The 23,199-nt window shown below is 39.2% G+C and overlaps 1 protein-coding gene across 1 annotated transcript in view; it reads right to left on the bottom strand.

Annotated features, from left to right (window-relative positions):
• The window catches only part of DPP4 (dipeptidyl peptidase 4), a 42,487-nt gene extending 19,879 nt beyond the window's left edge, over positions 1-22,608 (bottom strand). The window contains exons 1-13 of the mRNA XM_061375632.1: positions 22,574-22,608; positions 20,708-20,905; positions 20,496-20,599; positions 11,957-12,055; positions 11,283-11,377; positions 11,089-11,163; positions 9,124-9,176; positions 8,959-9,031; positions 7,729-7,849; positions 7,132-7,292; positions 5,134-5,237; positions 1,493-1,628; positions 1,311-1,355 (exon numbers count right to left, since the gene is read on the bottom strand). Of these exons, the coding sequence (XP_061231616.1) occupies positions 1,311-1,355; positions 1,493-1,628; positions 5,134-5,237; positions 7,132-7,292; positions 7,729-7,849; positions 8,959-9,031; positions 9,124-9,176; positions 11,089-11,163; positions 11,283-11,377; positions 11,957-12,055; positions 20,496-20,599; positions 20,708-20,905; positions 22,574-22,608 (1,299 nt within the window). The remainder of the gene's footprint in view (positions 1-1,310; positions 1,356-1,492; positions 1,629-5,133; positions 5,238-7,131; positions 7,293-7,728; positions 7,850-8,958; positions 9,032-9,123; positions 9,177-11,088; positions 11,164-11,282; positions 11,378-11,956; positions 12,056-20,495; positions 20,600-20,707; positions 20,906-22,573) is intronic.
• Positions 22,609-23,199: the final 591 nt, after the last annotated feature.

The following is a 23,199-nucleotide window of genomic DNA, read 5'->3' as shown; positions in this document are numbered from 1 at the left end:
ATCCCCTCTTTAATCCTACTTTCCACTTCCTTCTGAAATCCAAGAATCATATAGTGAGATTATTTTTTTCTTCCAACAGCTCCTAAGATGTGGGTTGTCTCTTTAAAAGAAACAAAAAACCAACAACCTAGTTTAATGGCACAGACTTGCATTTTGCCCTCTCATTTTGCACAACTGTTTACAAAGTCTGCAGCTTGATCATCACATTGTCTAATTGTGAAGCCTTTGCTGCAGAGAAGCAAAATGTGTCAGCGTTAAGGCCTTCCTTTCCATATCAAATTTGACAGCAGGTGGGTTGATCTCTCATCTTCATACTGCGGATGATTTCATCCCTGCTGTTGCCTCCCTCTTTGCATTTCTTTAAACTTTCATTTTTGACTTCAAAAGTGAATTAGTGACTAAAGCATAATCAGTGTGTGGAAAATGCGGGAGTGGAAAGTGTACTCTGTGTTCTCATCAAAAACTCTGAAACTCATTTCTCCCTCCAAGTCTGAACTTTTGCATCTCTGCTTCACTTCCCCCAGATCTTCTGTGTAGTTCATTAGGTGCCTACTCTCTACCATGTACAAAAGGACTGTGAAGCAGCTTTGAAAGCATCATCCAGACAGTAGCGATTGGTTTAGCAGAAGTTTGGGAAGATTTTAATTTGTCCAGTTATTTGCATCTTGTCCCCCATTCTATTCAATGGGTATTTCAAGTGGGGGGGACAATAAATAAATAAAAAGCCCCAAAGACAATGTAGAATGGTTTGTTGCAACCTGAAATGCTAAAAATTACTTTTGTTGTCTATGCCCTTCCTCCAATAGAATTCAAAGGTTATAGGATAAACGTCTCTATGCATTTTATCCCCTAGATCATTCTAGAGGTGGCAGGAAGACTGGAGAGCCGCCAAACCAGCATAGCTGACAACTCCCCCAGAACAGAGGGAATTCTGATTCTGCCTCCTTCACTCCCCTACCTACTGCTACCAAAATGGTAGCTCAGAATTAAAAAGGAGTCTGGAAGGAGCACCCTGCTTTTTGGCAAGCTGAACATGATGCACGGGTCATAGAGGACACAGTTACAGCTCCAGCCCATGCTGCATTGTCAGCCCAGCCTGGGAGTTCAGAAACTCCAGACCCACAAAAGCTTAAAACCAGGGTGTTGTAGCAGCTCCATTTGAGACCATTTTCTCCTTTACATGTAAAATGCAAAAAGTGAATGGATGAGACCTACACACAAGAGGCACTGCAACTGGCGAGGCTCACATGAAATTTTCTTAATTATCAGTGTTATTTAGCATGTAACAGTTTTAGAAATTGAACACTTACTCTGCCAATCCACCCAGTTGTACTTTCTTCTGTATGCTGTTTTTCCTAAGAAAGAAAAAACAACAACAATTCTGTTTATTTTACATCAGGCTATGTTTCTACAGTTATAAACATACAGGGATATTCTGCTCCTTTCTAGTTTCATTTATCCAGCATTGTGACTCTCACCTCCTTTTTCTCACCTGTGGACACGACCAATTTCCAGTAGCACTTTCGAAGTCACAGACTGTGAGGACTGAAAAATTCTGAATTCTTCTGAGCCACTGCAGACAAATCCTTTCATCCGTCACCCATGTTACAACACTCAAATAATGATCCCTGAAAACAGCAATAGCATTAGATACTTAAAATTCCCTCTGGCACAGCATACTATGCAATGGCATTCAGCAATTTACTGAATGAGACTCATCTGATTATTTTCACTTCTATCTACTCTTCCACAATACACAATGATGCAAACCTAATTGAAACATTTTATTATCAATTGTTTTTGTCACTAGTAGATGTTTCAGTTATTTTCATTCACACAATAAAGAATTAGATGTTTTGTACATAACCACTTTCAGAAAGACTGAAATTAAATTCTAACAGCCAGATCGCTATCATTTAATGCATAAAATAGATACCCCAGACTGTTCATAAATCTTGTACTGTGTGCATCTAGAGGAAAGTCTTCTGAATATTGAGTTATACGGGCCCTAGACTTTGGAATTTTATCTTTAGCTGCATGAAGTTTGTTGCTTGTAAGCAGTTTCTGAGTGATATGTATCTTTGCTCAATTTAATACTTATTTCCATGATTTAGAATGGAGGCAGAGATCATACCAAAACCAGCTATTACTACTTGAATATTTTACTTTCATCTTTAGAATACCAACTAGTTGACATGAAGTGCTGGAGTATCTAAAAAAAAATCCCCACAACCCCAAAACCCCCGTAATTTTCATGAATATTCCTATATATTAATTTTAAAAAGGCACCACATAAAATTTAGTGGTTTTGTTTACCATTACGATCTGTTAGATGTACTCATCTTTTCTTATTTTAGATCTCTCTTATCTCCTAGAAGACTTCTGAACTAAAAATAAAACAAACCTCCCCTCCAAGGCAAGTATACATTTTTAACTGGAATTTGCACATTTGACTTAGTTCCAAGTTCATGTTCTCTCTCCCCCCACCCCAAAGTTAGTTAACAAGAACATGTAGGAAGTTTTGTGATGGAGTGAGTATATTCCTGATCACTGGGGGGGTGGGGAAGTGGAGAAAAAAATGAAAAAGAAAATACTACAATTAGAGTGGATGGATTAAAAATATATGCCAACTGGTTGATGACCACTTTCAGATTTATTTCTAAACTGCAGCTTAGAAATCACATTTGAAAAAGGTCTATTTTTGCATTTATATTTGACTGGGAAGTTAGTAGATCACTAAATTGTTACTGTCACTGCTTCAAACAGTGCATTTCAGACCCAAAATACTGTAAAAGCACTCTGCAGGAGCTTGTTTCATGGAAAAAAAACCACTAAAAAAAACCAAACCAAAACCCCCCTACCCAACAAACCCAAACCTTGTGTTCCTCATGTACCTGTAACACCCAGTTCCCCTTTCTTTAAAAAGAGAATTAGCCCCACAGTTTTTGTTCCCTCAAAGTAAGAGAAGTTAATTCTGGAGACTATAAATCATCTATCAGACAAGATGGACTGTCAAGGTAAAACCCCCCAACAAAATTACTATTTATTATACTGTTATTGTAACACAGTAAATATTTTCAGGTTATTATAGGGACTTGAAGTGCACCTTCAGTTTTCAACAGCCCATCAAATGTTAACTAAGCTGAAATTAAGTATAGCATACAGTAGTTCTGCATTGCCCTTACTCATTTGCTGCTGAGAAAGGATATTCCTGCAATAATTGTCTGGAGCTCTCTACTCGGAGGACTTATTTTTAGGACAGATCGCTTCAGACAAGAAGCATCCACTGCTCTCATCCTCCTACTAGCCAACAAGAATCCCCTGTACCCATGATGCTAAAAGTGGTGTCTATACACCGCATGGATTTCATGCTGGTCATTTGTGCAAAAAATATCAGGTTTTATCTACCATGATGTGTGGACTGCCGTTCCAGATTTTGGCAGCTTTTCTTGACAAAACTTCTCCTCTGAAACAGAAGTGTGCTGTGCCCCCTTCAAATGCGGAGGTGCAACTACTGTGCATACAAGCTCTGGACAGCACTGCAACAGGCAACCATTTGCTGGGGCATTGCCCCTCAAAATCCCCACCCAGGCAGGTCAGGTATGCCACCAATTCAAACTTAGTTTTACTCAGAATCTGGCTCCAAGAGAGTAAAAATAGAATTTTCTACCACCAAAAAAGTAACCTTTCCTGTCAAATAGTGGTATAAATATACATGCCATGCAAATATCCATTACTTTGCACTTCCAGGAGCAAACCTACCCAACGGCAACATTGCACATCACTTGCTTTTTCCTACTCATGTACTTTTGCTCTTGCAAAATTCCTCAAGACTTGTTCTGGCCACCTCAACATTTGTAGGACACATGTGAGGCTTAACTATTACCTGGAACGGCCATTGTGAGAAAGATGAATTTTCATTCCTTGCACTCATCATTCAAGACTTGTTTACACTGTTACGTTAATTTAAACATGGATTAACTCCATATAAATCTCAGGGCTATATGTTAGCCAAATGGATATAAGGCTGGAAGGGAGATGATGGTTACTCTCCCCACGTCACACAGCAGCATTGTTCAGCTTTCATTAGGTGTGAACAAGACAGCAAGACTCTAAGACAGCAAGAATCTAAACCAAAATTGAGCAAAACATATAGGGCTTTTACTTCTGGGGCACTGAAATTCTGAAGAAAACCAGCGTACAAAAGCTACATAACACCTTGCTATTGCAGTGTTACTGTACATAAAGCATAAAGAATAACATTCATAAAATCTTGCTTAATGCAGAGATGTTAGTTACACCATGGTGAGGACTGAAACGGAATAGCACCGAAATTCCAGTTACAATTTTTTGGCCACTATGTTCAAAATGCTGGTTTTATGCACTAGCTAACAGACCTCTCTTGTTTTTCCCTGAAGTTTATTGGTGTAACCTATGCTTCCACACCCATGTTTGTAAGTGCAAAGCTCTAAAAAATTTCTACAATGCTGTTAAAAAAGAAACAACAAAATCCAGGATCTGGGATACCAAATTCTGTGTGCATGCATTTTAAATCAATTTAGCTGCTCTTTACAAAATACATTTATATCATGTTGTGCATTTCCAGTGGCATTTTGAGAAATACGTTTTTCCATTTACTGTGAGAGAAGCTGGTTTTCACCATGTTTCCAAAGAAAACAAACATTTTGAGTATAAGTTTGAAGATCAGTCATGATACCTTGCCTTAGCAAGGAGTCTGCTTCCAACGAAATCAAATCTCCACTTACCATTAAGGTTTTGTTTTGTTCCCCCCCCACCAAGTGAATTGGAATACATATATTATAATTTGATTATACCAAAACTTGCTCATATTAAAGTTGTACTGTGAAATGACTTCACCATAGTTAGACTCCACTGAATGTGATGAGCCAAGAACTTGTCAAATTCTGAATATAACATACATGGAATATGCCATCTATATATAATCACTAGAAGGATAATCTCTGAGCAGATTTTCGCTGGTAAATCTTGTTGCTACCGGAGCCCCAGGACTGGGAGAAACTGCTATATAAACTGAATACAAGGTGGTCACACATCAAAGCTCCTCCCCTCCCACCAGAAGAAACAAGCAAACATTGAACCAAAATTTCTTACCCTGATTCTATTTCTGCAGGTGGAGAAATTTCAGCAAGGTAGAAAGCAGGAAGCGATCTGGTATCCACAATAAAGAGTTTCACAGTTGGATTTTTAGCTCCTGCCTAAAAATAAAATTTTTCATTGTACTTTTGAAGAGAGAATATTCTCTGTGAAATAAGTGTATGAAATGATAGCCAAAGAAAATACTAGAGTGAGGTCGAACCAGCCAACTTCAAACATTTGAAAAGATAAGTTCCTAATGCAGTTCTTAAGATCAGTACATAAATTATCCTTTGCGGGTTTTTTTTTTACATGGAAGTGTTAGTTATGCATCTCTAGATAAGAAAGACTACTACATTTAGAAACACCAGTAACTACACAGGCCTTGCTGTACCCAAAGCAGTTTTGGGCAATATTTCATCCCACATGCCACACACAGTAGCTAATAGTGAATCAAATCCACTGCTGACAGACAGAAAACATCTTCTTCATGGAAACCTTACATTAAGTGTTCACATAATAAATAGCTGCTTATATCACCATCAAAGCTGTGACTGCAGCACATACCCCATTATTTTTAATGTAGTATTACTGACAGTAATGTAACTGTGTCAAGAAGGGAGCCTCTAGAATTTAACCAGTCTTCATCATAATGGTTAAATAGCTGTAGTTGACCTCCCTACAGAAGTCAAGCAATATTCCAAACACAAGGGGTTTTATAATAATCAAAGGTGCAATTTAAACTGGCCGCTCATTCCGCACCTATGTCTGTTCACAGGCAGCATGCTCAGGGCAGAGTGTCTGCAGCGGTCCACAAGCAACAGTGACCTCTCTGGGGGAGGCTCCAAAGGGACAGCTGAAGGCCATGTGTTCCTGAAGTTTTGGGGAAGTTAGGAAGTGACTGACCATGGCTGCTGCACAGAAAGCTGACCCTGGGCACAAAGACGACCAGAGGCCAGCTTTTTACAAACAGCTGAAATAGCTGAGCGATCAGTCGACTGTATCAGCTGTTCTGCCCCAGTTAATCAAAAGAATGAGACTATCTTCCTGAGCTGGCCAGACCAGCATGTGGAAGCATATACAGGTGCCTCAGCACAACACTGACTATAAGAACCAAACAATGAACAAAAGGAACTGAAGAAAGCGATGGGCTTGAAATGGTTTCAACCCATGTAACTCCTTCCCAGAAAGGGGAACTCCCAGCACTGCAGTAGTGAGTGTGTTACGGAGACCCCCAGTGAGAACCGTGTTTATGTCACGATTCAGCAGTATAGTGCAATTGTTGTACTTTGTACTTGTATTGTGTCTTAAGTGCAATGATGCACCTACTAAATCAAAATCCCGGATAATTCCAAGAAACTTCATACAGGTAAATCTTGTATTAAACATGAAACCCTCCACTTATGAAGTACCTGAGAGAATCTGGAGCGCATTGGACTCTCTCACACCATTTAGTCAAGTACCAACTGTGCCACAAGCAGTGGGCACAAATTCATGTGGAGGGGAAGGGAGAGGGAAGGAGCTGCACGCACTAAAGGCTTCCCTCTAACAGCTAAGACTAAAAGAGCTTTATGTTTAGACAAAGAAACTCCATCAGCAGATTCCTCTGCTTCACCCCAATATAGGAAGCATCCAACAACTAAAAACGCTACATTGAAGCTGAGAAGTTTCCACTAGCAATACCACGCACAACCCTAACACCATATACATCTGCCAAATGCTTTGTACCAATTTCAACTTCCTAAGACTTTTTTTTTTTCTCTCAACATCTACTTGCTACCTAAAAATTGTCTGGTGAAGCAACAAAACCTTAAATCATACTTTTTTTTCCTTTTTGCTTTCCCCTGGAGATAATAAAATACTTTAACATTGCCAGATGCTGTTGACTTCAGAAAGAGTAATCACAGCAAGCTGTTGAGGAGACACAGACAATATTTTCATTAGCAGAAGCTGATTAAATGAGACTACTCTCTTAATGAAACTGCAGAACAACCATGTTTAATAAATAACACAGACCTTGGGATATGGGATTCTAATGGTCTTTGGATACTGCAAGGTGTCCTCAGAATAAAAGGAATACTCTATAACAGGAACTTCTGAATCATTAAATGCTGCATATGCCACAAAATTGCCATTTGGAGACCACCACAGAGCAGAATGGGTGCCAAACATTTCCTCTGAAAGAGATGCAAATGCATGTAAGTTATAATTGATAAGTTGACTCTTGTCCTAGGTACTGTTCTCATCAGTTTTTAATAGGATTTTTTTAATTGAAGCTCAGGTACCAAAGTGAAGACTGTTTGCCAGCATTAGACCAATGCTTACAGGTCTATCATATTAAGTTAATTCACAAGCTTACAGTGATGTACTGCAAGTTAGGTTAACTCATTTCTATTCTCAGATCCTCACACTAGCTAGGTATTAAGATCAGATAAGGATGCCTGCTTCTGTTAAAACACAGACTAGATTATTTTGATTATTAGATTATTTTGAACTTTTCAATGATAAAAACTTTTATGAACATGTTTTGAACTTTTCAATTAGAAGAAATAAGTTAAAATAATTACAATAAACAAAGTTTTATGCAAAGTAAAATATGCTTGACATAGTTACCTTCATAAACCCAGTCTGGTATGCCATTAAAAATTTTATTTTCTTCTCCATTTTGAGTGATTTGCACAGAGTCTGCTGTCGGTGAAGGTTTTATATAAACATTATTATTCCAAACATATGCCTGCAAAACATCATTGTGTTTACAATTACTATTAGAGTAAATCCTACTTCCTTCCTTTGCTTTATCTACTGGGAAGTCTACAAGAGATGACAAAGATTGTCTGAAAGCTGTGTTTCACTAAACATCACTGACGCGTAACAATCTTGAATTACTAATACAAATCATGTGTAGCAACCTAACTTCAAGCCTAGGAGCAAAGAACAATCAACTATGATAAATGACATGATTACCACATCAAGTTTTGAAAGGTTTTTTTTTGCTATTCCTTTTCTGCTGAGGTACAAGCTTATTTTCCTTTATTAGTTGTTTTTCACTCATTTGTCTTTCAAAGAAAACTATCAGCACTTTGGTAAAACTTTGCAAAGATGGTGTATTTCTTCACTACAACTTAGAATTTTAGTTTTTGGCACCTGCCTGCCTCTCTCATCACCACCATCTTCATCCTCTCCAACAACTGCACAGTTTTGTTCCAGAGCTTCGCCCTGAGACGGAAAAGGCTCTTTTCAACATCCTTTGCTTATGTGTTTGGGCTCTATAATTCCTATACTACAAGCAATAAGAATAAATAATCGCCACATGCTCCTGTGACAACTCTTCAGTCAGATCCAATGCTCACCATAACCCTGCAAACACAGTGGCTATCACCATCACCATGGACTGGGATGGAGAGGAGGAAAATAAAAAGCACAGTGGGAAAGAGTTCAAGAGAGATTTTGATATTCTAATCCCTGTTACATGCATCCATCAAGCAAAACATCATTGATTGTGATGTCATTAAGAGATAAAAATCACAGTGGATGAGTAAAACAACTGTAATCTGAAATGGATGACCTACTGTCTGCAATTGTAAAAACACGAAGTTCCTGGGCATTTGTGCATTTCATGACTACTGGGGCCACTACTAATTTTGGGAATGCATTAAAGAATTAAACAAAAAACACAGAGGGATTTTAGAGTCTTTCCATCAACAGCGGTCACTTTGGGAACTAGTTCAGCTACTTTATCCAGCAGTAGGAAATTCCCAAAACCTCAAGGGTGCAGACAATGTCAGCTTCCATGTGCGTGTACAAAAACTGCTGTTTATATAAGTTCCACTTATCTTTACTAACCAGTTTGTGACCAACAGGTGACCAGGATATATATTGTGTATCATTAGGTAGTAGTCCATCATCTAATACTGAACTGGAAAAACAAAACCAAAATGCAGAAATCAGTGAAATGTCATTTCATTGGAAAATACTGGTAAAACTATGTTTTGTGCAAAAATTACTGACCTGCTATTGAAATCATAGATGTGATATGAAGCTGTATAGGAATGCCTCCACAACTGCAAAGAAAAAAATAAAAACTAATATTAAGAAAATAAATTTCACCAGATTCACATCCCTTACAGTTTGAATTACCTCTGAAACTCTCCTCATGTTGTTGCTTAAGACAGACAGACCACAATGAATGTAAAAGGGTAACAAATCCCTGCAAGGTTTAAGAAGAGACTAATTGCCAGCCCCCTGGGGTCATCACTTAAAAACTATGACAGAGGCCACTGAGGCCGGAGATGCTGCAGATTTTTAGAAATCCTTGTAGCTACATGGCAGACTATTGTAGCTATGCACAGCTAATCCTCCTCCTTCTGCTTTACTGGTGCACTTGATGTTTTCATTTCTCATTTTCCATGCTGTTTTATTTAATTTGGCATCTTATTACTCAGTAGTCCTCACAAGTCCCAGCAATATTTCTGTAGCAGTTTCTCCAGTTCAAGAGTGACGTATTCCCATTCATACTGCCACAGAAATAAACCCGTTCTTTCAAAAACCTGCCTTTCAAAGCCCTAACACTCTATAGGCACTTACAGAGAAAAGATGATGATGATACTGCAGATGTTTAAACGTGATCACTATGTGGGGCTGAAGACATGTGATTTAGCCCATGGTGTTGCCATATTACAATAATGCTACCCTTCTACAATGGTTCTGGAAGATTTGTATGAAGATATAAACCAATAACTTAGTACTACACAACCAGATGGCTATTACATAAGAAGTGTCTACATCCTCATGATTCATTTTGTTACTGTTTTCTTGCAGTAAAGATTAATAACTTTCAATCACACTATTATATAAAGGTTAAAAGATCTTGCTTCAGCATTAAAATAAAACTAACTCTTATGACTGCAACAGATAAAATACTATAAAGCAAGAAATAAATCATGAGTAGAGGGAATATCTAGGGTGGCTGGAAATAAATAAAACATTTTGTGGCCATTAATGACACAATGAAAAGCCAGACATTAACAATTTGGAAAGACAAAAGGTAACTGGCTTAGTATTACCTAGCAAGGAAGCTAAAACTGAAAAAGTGATGGCTGAGCGCACGGATTCTGGCTGGCACAGTGAGAGAGACATTCCTGGACTGCAAAGATAGAACATGTAGATAGAGCTCAGTGGCACAGTGCTTGAGTACTTGTACACTGCATAAGTCAGCACTGAACTTTTTGCAAACAAAACAGGCAGCTGTCTATTAAAAAAAAAAAAAAAAGAGAACAAAGTTACTGTCTTCTCAGTGCACACACTGTAATGTCTCCATTAATTTCCTGTAACTGTCCTCATATGGCATGAAGAACTAGGTTTTCATGCCACCTGGCATAAATATAGGTTGACCTTTGTTGAATGGTTAACCACCATGCCTGGATGAGGCATTACACTGGAGTTTTTTCACGTGCTTACTGAGAGTAGGCATCAAGGATACCCAAGTCCATTCCAACCATAAGAGGACAGTTTTTCTTGTAAGCACATGCTGCTTTTCATTCACGTCAGTTTTAAGTTCTTATGTCCTAACATCACAGCACAATAAGCATATATATATATATAGCATATATGTACAACCGTGTGTCTACAATCATATTTAATCATCACTTCTCCTTACTCACAGAACTCCTTGGACAGTGATGCCCATCTACTCTTTCAGACAGCTTCCCAGATGAATCACTCAGCCTCACTCTCCTTGTGATATTTCCCCGTCCACTTTTTACCCAGCTTATTTTCTTCAGTAGTCAACTCTTCTGCCAAGCTCACAGATAATACCAGTCTCACTTCCCTTCTTCTGCCTGCTCAAATTCACTGTTCCTTTGCAGACATCCATCTCGTTCATCCATCCCCTGTATTTCCCTTGTATTCTTTCAAGTCTCTCAGTTTCTCCCAAACCTTTATTTCCCAGTTTCATCCTCAGAAATGCCCTCATACCTTTGTAGAGCTGTACTGCAGAAGAGCAAACTTTTGATCAGGCGACAATATAACTGTGGTTGCCTTGTATTTATCCTGTCAACAAAGGGCAAAAGGAACACATTAAGCATCAATCCCAAAGAAATGCACAGAACAAAATACTAAACTCCGTACCTTTCCCAATATCTGCATATATATTATATATGTCAACGTACTAATGTTGTATTCGCCAAGATTACTGAGGATGTTCCGGTGTCAGCATTGATAAGTAGGATGTCCCCATTAGATGCTTTGTGAAGATACTGATTTCCTAGAAAAACAAGAAAGTTGCTAATAAGAGTAAGTAAAATGCTGATCAGTTATTTCCCTCTTTCCCTTATATTTTTTAGTGGGAAATAAAATTTAAAAAAATCTTGTCAATGCTGTGTTTCCCACTTTTGTAATGAAAGGATGCTTATAGTACAAGAATGTTCAGACTGTAGTCCTGGGACTCACAGCCTCTGCTTTCTGGCACCTCTTTCTTTTCCTTGGAGCACTAAGCATATTCAAAAGGAAAAGCACCTTGTATCCTTTTGTTGCCTGATAGCCTGATGCACAGGAAGCTGACATACTTCAGAAGATAACACGCTTCCACGAAAACACATAGATGTAAGCATGCTCTTTTATTAGTAAGAGAACATAGCTTGACATGAACACAAATGTCTACGGTGAAAAAAATAATAATAAAAAAAATAATCACAAACCTTTAAGATATGCACCATTCTGTAATGGCACCACAAAACACCACACCTTATCTTTTCAGGATACAGCAGTCACATCAGCATGAAGATATGTTTACTGAAGGTAGTACATTTCCTAGACATTTACGCTCTATGTAGAAATGAGTTACCTGAAATCCACTGCAAATCATACGTTCTGTAGTTATAGTCATTGTTCAAGTAATTATGCAGAGTGTAGGTTCTTCGTGAATCAGGCTCAGTGGTACTTTCTGAAAGAAAGAGACAGAAGAAATTTCAGTGTTGCTGCAACTTGTTCCACCCCAGCTTCTCAACCTGACTAGTAAAATAAGTGGGGTTTTGTTGCTGGTTACTGATGTGTTTTAGCTAATCAGCTCTAAAGTTCTAGCAGTGAGAAGGCACTAAGGCTTTACTGCAAGATAAATTCAGCAAGCATAAAATAAAGAACTATCAGTGAGATCCCTCAACAAACTCTTGTGAAAATGAAAATACCTTTTTGACAGTGACAAAAATAAACAGATTACCTCTGGCCCTCGTATCTCATCAAACACATACTTGTACACCTCAAAAATTGAAAAGAAGTGATCTTAGTGTCTTTCCCTTCTATGCTCACACTGAGAGCTTTGCTACAGAGCCCTGACTGAGCCATCAATTGCAGGGTGAGTCATGAAAAGCAGAGACGTACATGCTCATGTTGGAGTGGTAAATGGGCAAGGTAGTCCAGGTGAATGAGAGGGGTCATCCACATGAGTACATGTACAGACCTCAAAAGATATCCTAAAATCAAAGCAGCTGATGTATTTTAATCACATATTCTGTAATACTGCTGTTCCTGCTCATGAACCTTTCAGCTGTGAATCATCTGCTTATCATTAAATTCAAATTTCAGAAATGCCTCAAGTAAAAAAATCTGAGGAGCAGTAAAATTTTCAGGGAAAACCTAAAAAAAAAAAAAAAAAAAAAAAAATTAAAACACAAACTCCTACTGATAAGCTTATGATGAAATAACTAGTTAAATATATATCCCTCTCTATGTTCTTCACCAAGGTATCTTAATGTTTACTGAAGCATAACTATTTTGACTGCAAAATTAAAACCAAGTTAACTGGGTTACTATGAAAAGATTAAGTGAAACTTTGAACCCAGTTAACGAGTTTGGTAATCAGCTCCAGCACACTGCAGTCAACTTCTATGAAAAATGTTTCTTTCTTACTAGCTGCAGTGCACAAGCTCTTCTTTCCAAAGTATAATAATAATAGTAATAACAATAATAGGTTTTTGAGTCTTTGTGATTTTTTTTTTCTGAAAACAAAGAGTACAATTTTTAAATTCAGGTGTGCAGTTCTCTCCCTATATCTCCCCTGCCCTTTTTGAAATGGAAACCTAACAACTACCCTCACACAAGTCTGCACAGTGCAGAAGGGAAGCAATTTTTATTTCAACCAGCTACACCATTCCTTTTTTGTTACTACCAGTATAAAAAAGTCCAAAAAACTTAGGGCAAAAACAACTGATAAAAACACTCAAGTATAGATGTGGTGACTGATCAACCAAGATAATAACCTGCCCCTATCAGTTCTAAGAGCCCCAGTCTTTCAGATACTTTTAAACAGATAACCTCTTATTTCATTATAAGAAAGAAAACTGCTGCAAAGTCCTTGGGGAGGCACACACAGAAAAACATTTTACAGTAACGTTTACAGGTTCTTTCCCTGCAGGTTAAGTACATGTGACATCTGGAACAAAGCAGGAAGATACTTATATTAGCTTTTGCAGTTCTACTCTTATTTCCAAATAATAAGCACATTGTACAGACTGTACAGCCATTGCTGCAATAGAAGAGCCATAACAACATTTCAGTCTGAGATGCCCCGCAAAGCTTTAAAGAATTGGTTGCTCAATTCGATCTGAAATTTGACTGTTCTAAAAATTTACTAGTTTAGATTTCATGCTCCTGAAATTTTTGTGAGAATATTAATTCCTCAGGTTAATTATTCTATATTAACTGAATACTTAATTTGATGGATATGAACAAGTGTGCATTTGATATTCATGCACAGTTGTCTAGTTGGGAATATCACTTCTCTCCTTCTTAATTGAGTGTCATTTACAATTAGTGGGGCTTCTGAAAGCAACAAAATTCTCTCTTGGAAAAGGAGGAGCAATTTAAGACAGGTGGCTGATGAACAGGTTTAGGGATTTTTCCAAACTGATGAATGTTTTTCCCCTTGGTGACATACATATTTTACTGAGGTCTCATTACTAAAAATCAGGACACTATTAAGATTTGTTGGCTGTGTATAAAATTAAAATTTCATTTTCTGTCAACACCTTCCACATAGTAACTGAATATGAAAACATACGCCAAGCTGTAAGGGTATACTCATAAAAGTTCTAGTTGAAATATTTTCTTCATTTGCAAGATAGGCCATTACCAGTATATTCTTACTTAACCACATTATGCTACCCACTGAAGATATTCAGCATACATTGAATTCTGCATTTTGCTACTTCTTGTTCAGATTCCATTTGAAAAAAAGTGTCAAACAGGTTTATTTTGACAAAATAAAGTAGTTGTTGACATTCAAGAGCATTTTATTGGCTTTGAATATTGGATACAGGTCAATGTATGTTCATATTTTAGCAAAACAGCTTCTTTCACTCTTAGGTTCTTCAGAAAGGCTGTGAAGGCTGAATTTTCTTGCTATTTTCACTATTCCAGATACAGACTTATTTTTTTAAATTCCAAACTACTAACTCCTCATCTCTACCCCAGCAGCATATCCATATTTCCGATGTCATAATGATATACTGCAAATATTTAAGTCCTAACACCTCTGTTAGAGAAGCAAAACCTAAGTCCTTCTGGGAAGAAGGCTCTTAGCCTTTTATGTAAATAACTCATTTAAGGTTGATAAACAATTTAGTTTCCATTTTGGATTATTTCTTTTTCTAAATGTCACCCTTTTTCAAGGGAAAAGTTGAGTCCGTTTCTGAAGGTGTAAAGCAAGCAAGACGTTAACTACTGTGTAATGTTAATTATATGACATATCGCCATACCAAAATCTAAAGTTCTTGACAAATTACTTCTGGTATATGTATTGCTTAATCTCCAGTATCAAGGCATATTTTACTAATTTCCATATGTAATAAAAAAAAGACAAGAAATTACATAACCAACTTAAAAGAGGGAGAAAAACTATAAACCCAGTAATAACAGAAGCTTTATTACATGTTCACTGCTACCAAGAAAGTCTAGATGAACAACAAAGACAAGACAAGTAGAAGCATGATGCTCAGCAATAATAAGAAAGAAAGGGACAGAGAAATTATAAAAATCAGAAAAGGTGAACAAGTATTGCTGCTTTAAAGTTTCAGCAGAACAAGACCAAGAATAATCTGCTATATAAGAATGTAATTCAGGAGCAGCATGAGAGATGCAAGAAGGGAAACCTGACTGAGTCAGTAGTTAGTCAGAAAAGTAAGTGCCATTTCAGGCTATTTTTTGGGGTTTTTTTTGTTTTGTTTTTTTTACAAGCCTTCTTTCTTCCCTGTTTCTCTTTCAATGTAAGAAAGCACTCAAACCCCCTCCCCCTTACACTCAAGCCCCCAGTTACTGCCTGACATAAGTGACAGCACAGAAATGGAACTCCAGCAAAGAAAGTAAGAATGACTCTCCCAAGGTTCACTTAACCCAGAATCCCATCTATACCCAGTAGCTGACATTGGACACCCAGAAGACACTGTAACTAACAGGTGAGTGCCATGACCCCTCCTGGGGCAGTTCACACATATGTCACACTCTGGGGCTGCAAAGACTTCCCCAGAGGGAGGTAATCATTAACTTCGAAATCAATAGCTCTGGAATCCTTCTCAAATTTACCCCACCTCGTGCAAAGCAAGGAAATAAAAATAGCAGAAGAGTCCTACAGGCAGCAATCCACTGCTGATATTTTTTTTTAATACTACATTACTCAACGTTGGAAGATACATATCAGAATTAAATGAGTTACAGAATGCAAGGACATACTGCAGGAAACTATTTCCATTCCCTGTCTTTTCCTTCACTAACTACAAGAGTAATATATCTACACATAACATGAGGACTACAACAAACCTGTAACGCAGAGCAAGGTACATGAATACATAGGGAAAAGAGAAGAGGTAGAACAGTTAGATTCAAGCCAAAAGACTGTTTGGTCAGACAAATCTATGGCATACTCACAACAAGGTAATTAATCTGCTATATCCCCCATTCAACTTTAGGGATAATTTCAGCCATAATTTTGATTAAAGTCCTTTGAAGCTAGCTGAATGGAATTAACTACTGCCCACTCTCCATGTCACAGTTCTCTTACCCAAAAAAAAAAAAAAAAAGGAAAAAAAAAAGAAGAAAGAAATACAAGCCCTAAAATCTCACACCAGTTCAAGATTCTTATCTAAACCTTAATTATTGAATCTAGAGCCAAAGACATTCTACTTCAAAGACCAATTTATGATCCACAGATTTAAATTCCCTTACAGATTTTCTAGCTTAAAACACCTTTAAACGTAATGACTTACAGAAACTGGAATAATACAGGACCCCTTTATTCCCAAGAAAACTGTGACAGATCACAGCTGCCAGATTCATTCATCTTGTGGCATAAATCTCCAAACACAAGGATTGTACATCAACCAGAAGCCTCTCTCTATTTTAAACATACTGTTCAGTTGCAAGCAGCATGTTGACATTGGCAAGAAATACTCCTCCACACCACCCAGTCACAAATTTGCTTAGTTCAAGACAGAATGCAGATAGGGTAAGCCAGGGAAGCCTGTATATATGACCATCCTCAACAGAACAATGATGAGAGCTAGCTAAAGATTTTATTTCTTTTTCTTTTCAGTTATACATTAACACAACTGTGAGGAAATCAGCAACCTCACATGCCCGACCAAGTCCTTGAAACACGAAACCATCTCAGTGCTACCAACATTCTTCATCTGCAAGTCCAGGATGACAACATGAACTTATCGGTCTTCTGCTGCCAGTAACCCCTCTCTCTATGGTGGCTTTCTACCAGCCGCCAGTAATACACAACACATCAATTAGGCATCAGACTTGCAAAGTAACCTCAGACACCTTACAGTCAATAGCTTCCCCAGCACCTGCTGCGCTTTTCCAACCTCTTCACACCACAGAAGCCCAAACATTGTATCATCTAATTATGACAGTGATGATGCTTCTCACTGCTACCTCACCCTTGGAGAATTAGACCTGTGGATGCAGGAACCAGTTTTGTGATCAGACCATTATAAAGGACCTCCCACTATAAGGCTGTTGATGACTTGCTCATGGCAGCAGAATGATACTGAATAGTGCACCTTCCTGCTGTCAGCATTAGCTACTCTTCCTCTCATCCTGGGCCTTCCTGCCCAGCTGGCTGGAACAAGAACTGTTGTGACACAAGAGATGAAGGTATATGGCCACTGTATGTTTCGATCTGCTTTTTGCATGGAAACTTACAGGAGAAAAACTAAAAATACAGAAGACACATAAGTAAAGGGATAAATGGAATCAAGATCAGACAGACCACACGTTTTTAGAAAATATTCATGCACTAAGGGTAAACACTTGCTGTCGTAGTCGCCTCTTGAATAGCTCCTCAAAGCATAACAGTGCTTTCATCAACTGACTTTAAATACAACCCCCAAGGCTATTTTGAGATTAAACTATTTGATGCAACTAGCTCCCTGTGGTTATTAAATATAAAATAAGGAGGCACAATAGGCAGTAGGTATAAACAAAAACACAGAATTTTCTAGTTTTGGCTGAAGACCCTAAAGGTAGATAGTGAAGGACTGCACCCAAAACTTTGCAAACTTAAGTCTACAGTATTCATCCACACTAAACAGCTGCAAGCCAAGAAGCAGAAGTTCCACGTGCCAGGCCTACAGTTCAGTCAACAAACCAGAACTCAGCTGGAGTGGCAAAATCTCACAATCTTTCATAGCACTGGAGTCCATTTATCAAACTAATTCTGTGATGCATTACTCTAAGCTTACGAAATCTAAGTACACTGCAAAGCATGGCAAGGAGAAGAGCAGCAGGCCAAAAGTAAGAATCTCAACTCAGTTACCTGTGTATATCAATAGGCATTATTTTTACTCCCTGAACAATACTTGACACATCCGGATGAAACAGACTTGGCTGCAATTACAATGACATTTATCAGAGCAGACCTTGATTTCACACAGTCACATGAGGTGCACCTTCTCCCCAAAGCCCCCCAGTTTTGCCACCTTTCATTCTGTACTCAGGCTAGCACCTGTACTGCCACAGGAGGCATCTTCAGCTGACTCACACACCCTGAGGGAGTTCATAAAAGCCATATAATCAACTTGTTAATGACTAAGTGCTCTAACATATAAAGGAGTAATTGTAGTGCAGCACCTGCATATTCTCATCTGCTAATAAAAAAAAAAATTTGTTAGAGCATCTTTCAGTCAAAAATTCGAAAGCACCCTGCAGTTCCTGAACTATAATGATCACATTTGTTATCCAGGCGTTACTGGTGGCCTGATTTGCGAAAAGACTGGAATTCAAGTTTTCTAACTGGGACCTCTCCATCTCAATCCTTATTTTATCCAGAGGGACCTAGTGAACTACTTGGGTTTGACAGGTAATTTCCCATGCATTAATTTCACGTCAGTAAAGGGACTGACACAGTACCCTACTCTTCTACAAGCAAAACTATGCAAGCCAAGGCTGACAGCATGGTGATATCACAGTATCACACAGTATCACAGTATGTTAGAGATTGGAAGGGACCTCAAAGGATCATCTAGTCCAATCCCCCTGCCGGAGCAGGAACACCTAGATAAGGTTACACAGGAACGTGTCCAGGCAGGTTTTGAATGTCTCCAGAGAAGGAGACTCCACAACCTCCCTGGGCAGCCTGTTCCAGTGTTCCGTCACCCTCACTGAGAAGAAGTTTCTTCTCAAGTTTAAGTGGAACCTCTTGTGTTCCAGTTTGTACCCATTGCCCCTTGTCCTATCATTGTTTGCCACTGAGAAGAGCCTGGCTCCATCCTCGTGACACTCCCCCTTTATATATTTATATACACTAATAAGGTCACCCCTCAGTCTCCTCTTCTCCAAACTATAGAGACCCAGCTCCCTCAGTCTTTCCTCATAAGGAAGGTGCTCCACTCCCTTAATCATCTTAGTTGCCCTGCGCTGGACTCTCTCCAGCAGGTCCCTGTCCTTCTTAAACTGAGGGGCCCAGAACTGGACACAATATTCCAGATGAGGTCTCACCAGGGCTGAGTAGAGGGGAAGGAGGCCCTCTCTCGACCTACTAACCACCCCCCTTTTAATACAACCCAGGATGCCATTGGCCTTCTTGGCCACAAGGGCACAGTGTCGGCTCATGGTCACCCTGTCGTCCACCAGGACACATGCCATCCAAAATAAGTGTTTTGTTAAATTAAAATATATTTACTATGTAACTCAATGACTGATTCTGAATTGCAGACACTTCTACTGCAAAAAGATTCCTAAGCTACAACTTACGAAAGAAGAAAAAACGTGATTTTCAATACAACATGGCATTGGTATTAAGGCAGACAAGCACCAGCTCCAGCAGAGTTCGGGCCTGCAATATTGAGTTCTTTCACTAGGTGAAACACATGTACCTTCACTAGGCTGTACGCAGACATGTAGTAAGCTACCAAGACCCCTTCTCTTTCTCTCCCCACCTTATGAAACTATCTTCTATTACCTAAAAAAATGGCGTTATTGAGGTAAATGAAAAAAGCTGCCCCAAAATAACAGAAAGGAGTCAGCATTTACTGATGCAAGTATTAGCCCAGAAGGTATGTAGAAGCACTTTCTGTGCACATAAACAATTGCTGTGTCCATATTTGAACACCCTGATTAAGACACACATCTTCACATTTCTTGGGGTTCACCTCACAAGCAGAAGACAAGCAAAGGTCTAGCCTAGAAAACTCTGTTTCCCTGTTTCTGCAGTACTCAATTCTACATATTGCAGCTGCTCAGCTGTTCACCAGAACGACACAACAAGAGAGATTAACCTGCAGCTCTGTCCTGCCAGCTGAAAGCAAATGCATTGCTTAATGAGCAATGTTTCACATGAACATCTAGAGCTACAAGGATAACCTGTGAAGTGTAAACTGATCAGAGTCCAATAATGCATTCCAAACCTTTCCTACTTTTCTGACCTCTGGAACTGTGATGTATATATAATTTCACTCAACAACGTTAACAAAAGTTGTGCAAACAAATCAAAGTAGAGGGAATATAACCTTATCTCTTCAATACACCCTAGGAAATTGACTAACTGGGATTTTACTGCTGGTTCTACAGCCTCCAGCTTCAACAGTCAAGAAAACTACTGAAAACCTTAATGCTTAGAACTAGTATTTTCCCAACTTACACAGAAATCAAGTGACACACACACCCCTCAGGTGAGACACCTTCTTGACCAAGTACCCAAGCTCCACACCAAGGACTCTGGAGCTCCAGCTCCATCAGCCCGGTCGCCTACGGCACAAACTTTCCGCAAAAGCCACCACTGCATGGGTATCGAGGCTGCGGATCCCCCGAGCCCGGCAGAGCCCGGCAGCCGCAGGGAGCGCCCCCCAGCCCCACCCCTTCCCCCCCCGGCCGCGCCGCGGACTTACTGCCGGTGAGCAAGGCGAGGGGCACGGCTATGGCCGTGACGATGACAGCAAACCCCAGGATCCCCAGCAAGCACTTCAGGAAGGTCTGCAAGGAGAAGTCCCATCAGGCGGCAGCTGCGGCTGCGCAGGACCCCCCCCCCCCCAGCGACCCCCACCCCCCCTCCCCTCTCTCACCCACCTGCATGGTGCAGAGAGAGACCGCGCACCCTTACGCCTTTGTGCTTCTGCTGCCCTCGGGGCTTTTCTGCTGGGCGGGCTGGAAACAGCAGCCGCTGGCAGGAAGGAAGTACCGCCAAGAGCCGGGGGTTAATGCGAGATCTCGGCTTTCCTGCTGGCTTTGGAGCTTTGGGGGTTGTTCTGCGAGCTGCTTTTTCTCCTTCGGTTCAGACACTTGGTGCGCGGTGACACGGCTGCACGATAGAAGGGAGGGACCTTTAACACTGAAAAGATTTCTGTAGGAAATCAGATAACGGCCATCCAGAGATCCCAGAAGTGAAATGCCTTCGAACGCTAACGGCAAAGCTCCTAATGCTCTGATAACACCAGCATTTCTTGTAAAGTTTCTGCTCTTTGAACTTTCTCTGGCAAGCAAGTTATGGAAAGACTAATAAAATTGCAGGAAAGGCTGGTATTTATTTATTTGGCACTGGTTGTTGGCATACAAGAGAGGTGGATGTGTAAGTCTGCAAAACGGAATTTTAAATGCCCAGAAAAACGGAAGTGCAGGATAAAAGTTTAAAATCTAGCTCTGAAGATGACCCTGGTTTATCACATCAGCCAATTCCATTTCCAAGGAGAATTTTGAGTATGCGTTGAGGTATTAGGACTAATTAGTGGGAAAGACTGAATATAACCTGGAAATCAAAACTATAAAGCATTTGTTCAAAAAGCTGAGCATCACCAAGTAGTCTTATGCTCAGCTCACTATTGTGTACCTTTCAGCTTGAAGGTAGTGGTTAGTACTACTTGTAAGTTTATATGGTGCTAGCTATAGCGATTTACCTTAGAAATACCATTAATTTGCCCTGATAGTGGTTCCATATAGCTCTGTATGTTTACAGTGGCGGACGTAACGTGGTATAAATTCACAGCTAGCTTAATGGTAATTTCTGTGTACTGTTAAGTCCACTTTTATAAAGTAAAATCACAGTGAAATAGAAGTCTTCAACTTTAATTTTCAAACTGGTATGCCATATATGCTGTGAGATGCATGACCAGAATTTCAGATTGTTTTATAGCCCCTCTTAGATACCTACCTGTTAGTCTGTGCACTCACTCATTTCACCAGCAATAAAAAAAAACACCTCCCCATGCCTTGGGGTGAATTCTCCTTTTCCCAGTGAGTGGGAATTGCAACATAATTCAGCCAATCTCTGCTATGTTTTCTAAATATCTAAGTAGTGATCATCCCTGCATCTCAAAGAATAACCAAGTCAAATTATAATCTCAGTCTTGTGATAAATGTAATGATAAAATGTATCTGAATGTTCCCAAGCTTTTCATAGCCAAGTTACTTAATAATTGCTGTTTTGAGAGATTGTATGCAAGGTTTTAATCCTTCTCAGTGGTTAATTCTAAGAAATAATAAAAAAAAAACGCTGCCAAATTGTATGCCTGACTTCTGCTAGTTTCAATGGGTAGACAATTTTTGATACCTTTAGAAATCTGAGTTCCTGTGCCTAGATCAGAATGTCTAATAATCTACAGTTCTTCTGACTCTGGTTGTGCCAGAGAGGCTTATGGCACCTAATTCTGTACTCAGGACCACCTGGGTGATCCAATAGGAGACAATTTAGCAGAGTATGTTTTCCATTTAGTTGCAATAGTTCCTGGCAGTGATTCTCTACATCTTGAAAAAAAAAATCTCAAGTTCCTCCTGTCTGATCAAAATACCCATGGTCTCCAAAATGACTATAATGGTTGTGCTTCTGGTGCTCTGACAGATTGTCTCTTTTTATGAGCCATAAACTGCACGTATGATACATTTACAATATGTTTAAAATAAGATGGAACCCATAACCTAACTATTTTCTAGATGTAAAACTTGCATCAGGTGCAGAGGGGCGTTGCAGCAGTACCATTTTTTTATAGCATTCCAGTCAAGACCCCTCATGCACACCAGGGCATTTGAAATTAATAAGTTATACCAAGTTTGGATCCTTGACTGGAAGAAAGTTTAACATTTCTGAGGGTGGATGAGACCATAGCCCCATAGGTAATACTGAAACATGCTCCTGAAACATGATTCCCTTAAGCAGTGCCACTTGCTTGCCTTTATTTGCCGAGATCAAATTCAAGCCCCCTTATGCAAGCAGCAGCACCACAGGCAATCAACATGATAACTGACAGCTGTTGCTCCATTGCCTGAGGACTTTGAAAACCATCTATTATTTAAAAGGAATCTTTAGGCCACTGTTTGTGAATTTCTCTACCAATGTACCATTCATGGATGTAAGGCCTAGAATTATATCTCTCCCTTACTAGACCACAAAATTAAAACTAAAACATAAAATAGCAATTCTCTAGAGGCTTGAATGCTGCAGCTGTTCTGCTTTCTCTCAGCCTGCAGACATGGGTAGGTATTGTCCAGTAAAGACAATGTTTTAAAGAAGAGACTGCTACTTTTTTTCCCCATGTTTGTAACATTAACTGAATTTCATGTAGCATGTATAAGAAATATCCAGTACATACCTTGTTTTTGATC

Source organism: Neopsephotus bourkii, unplaced genomic scaffold (genome assembly GCF_033783945.1).
Source record: "Neopsephotus bourkii isolate Nb327-2 ecotype Australia unplaced genomic scaffold, CSIRO-AGI_Nbou_v1 NB_196, whole genome shotgun sequence".
NCBI classification, from domain to species: Eukaryota; Metazoa; Chordata; class Aves; order Psittaciformes; family Psittacidae; genus Neopsephotus; species Neopsephotus bourkii.
Note: the sequence above shows the minus strand (reverse complement) of the source record. Positions and strands in the feature narration are given on the sequence as shown.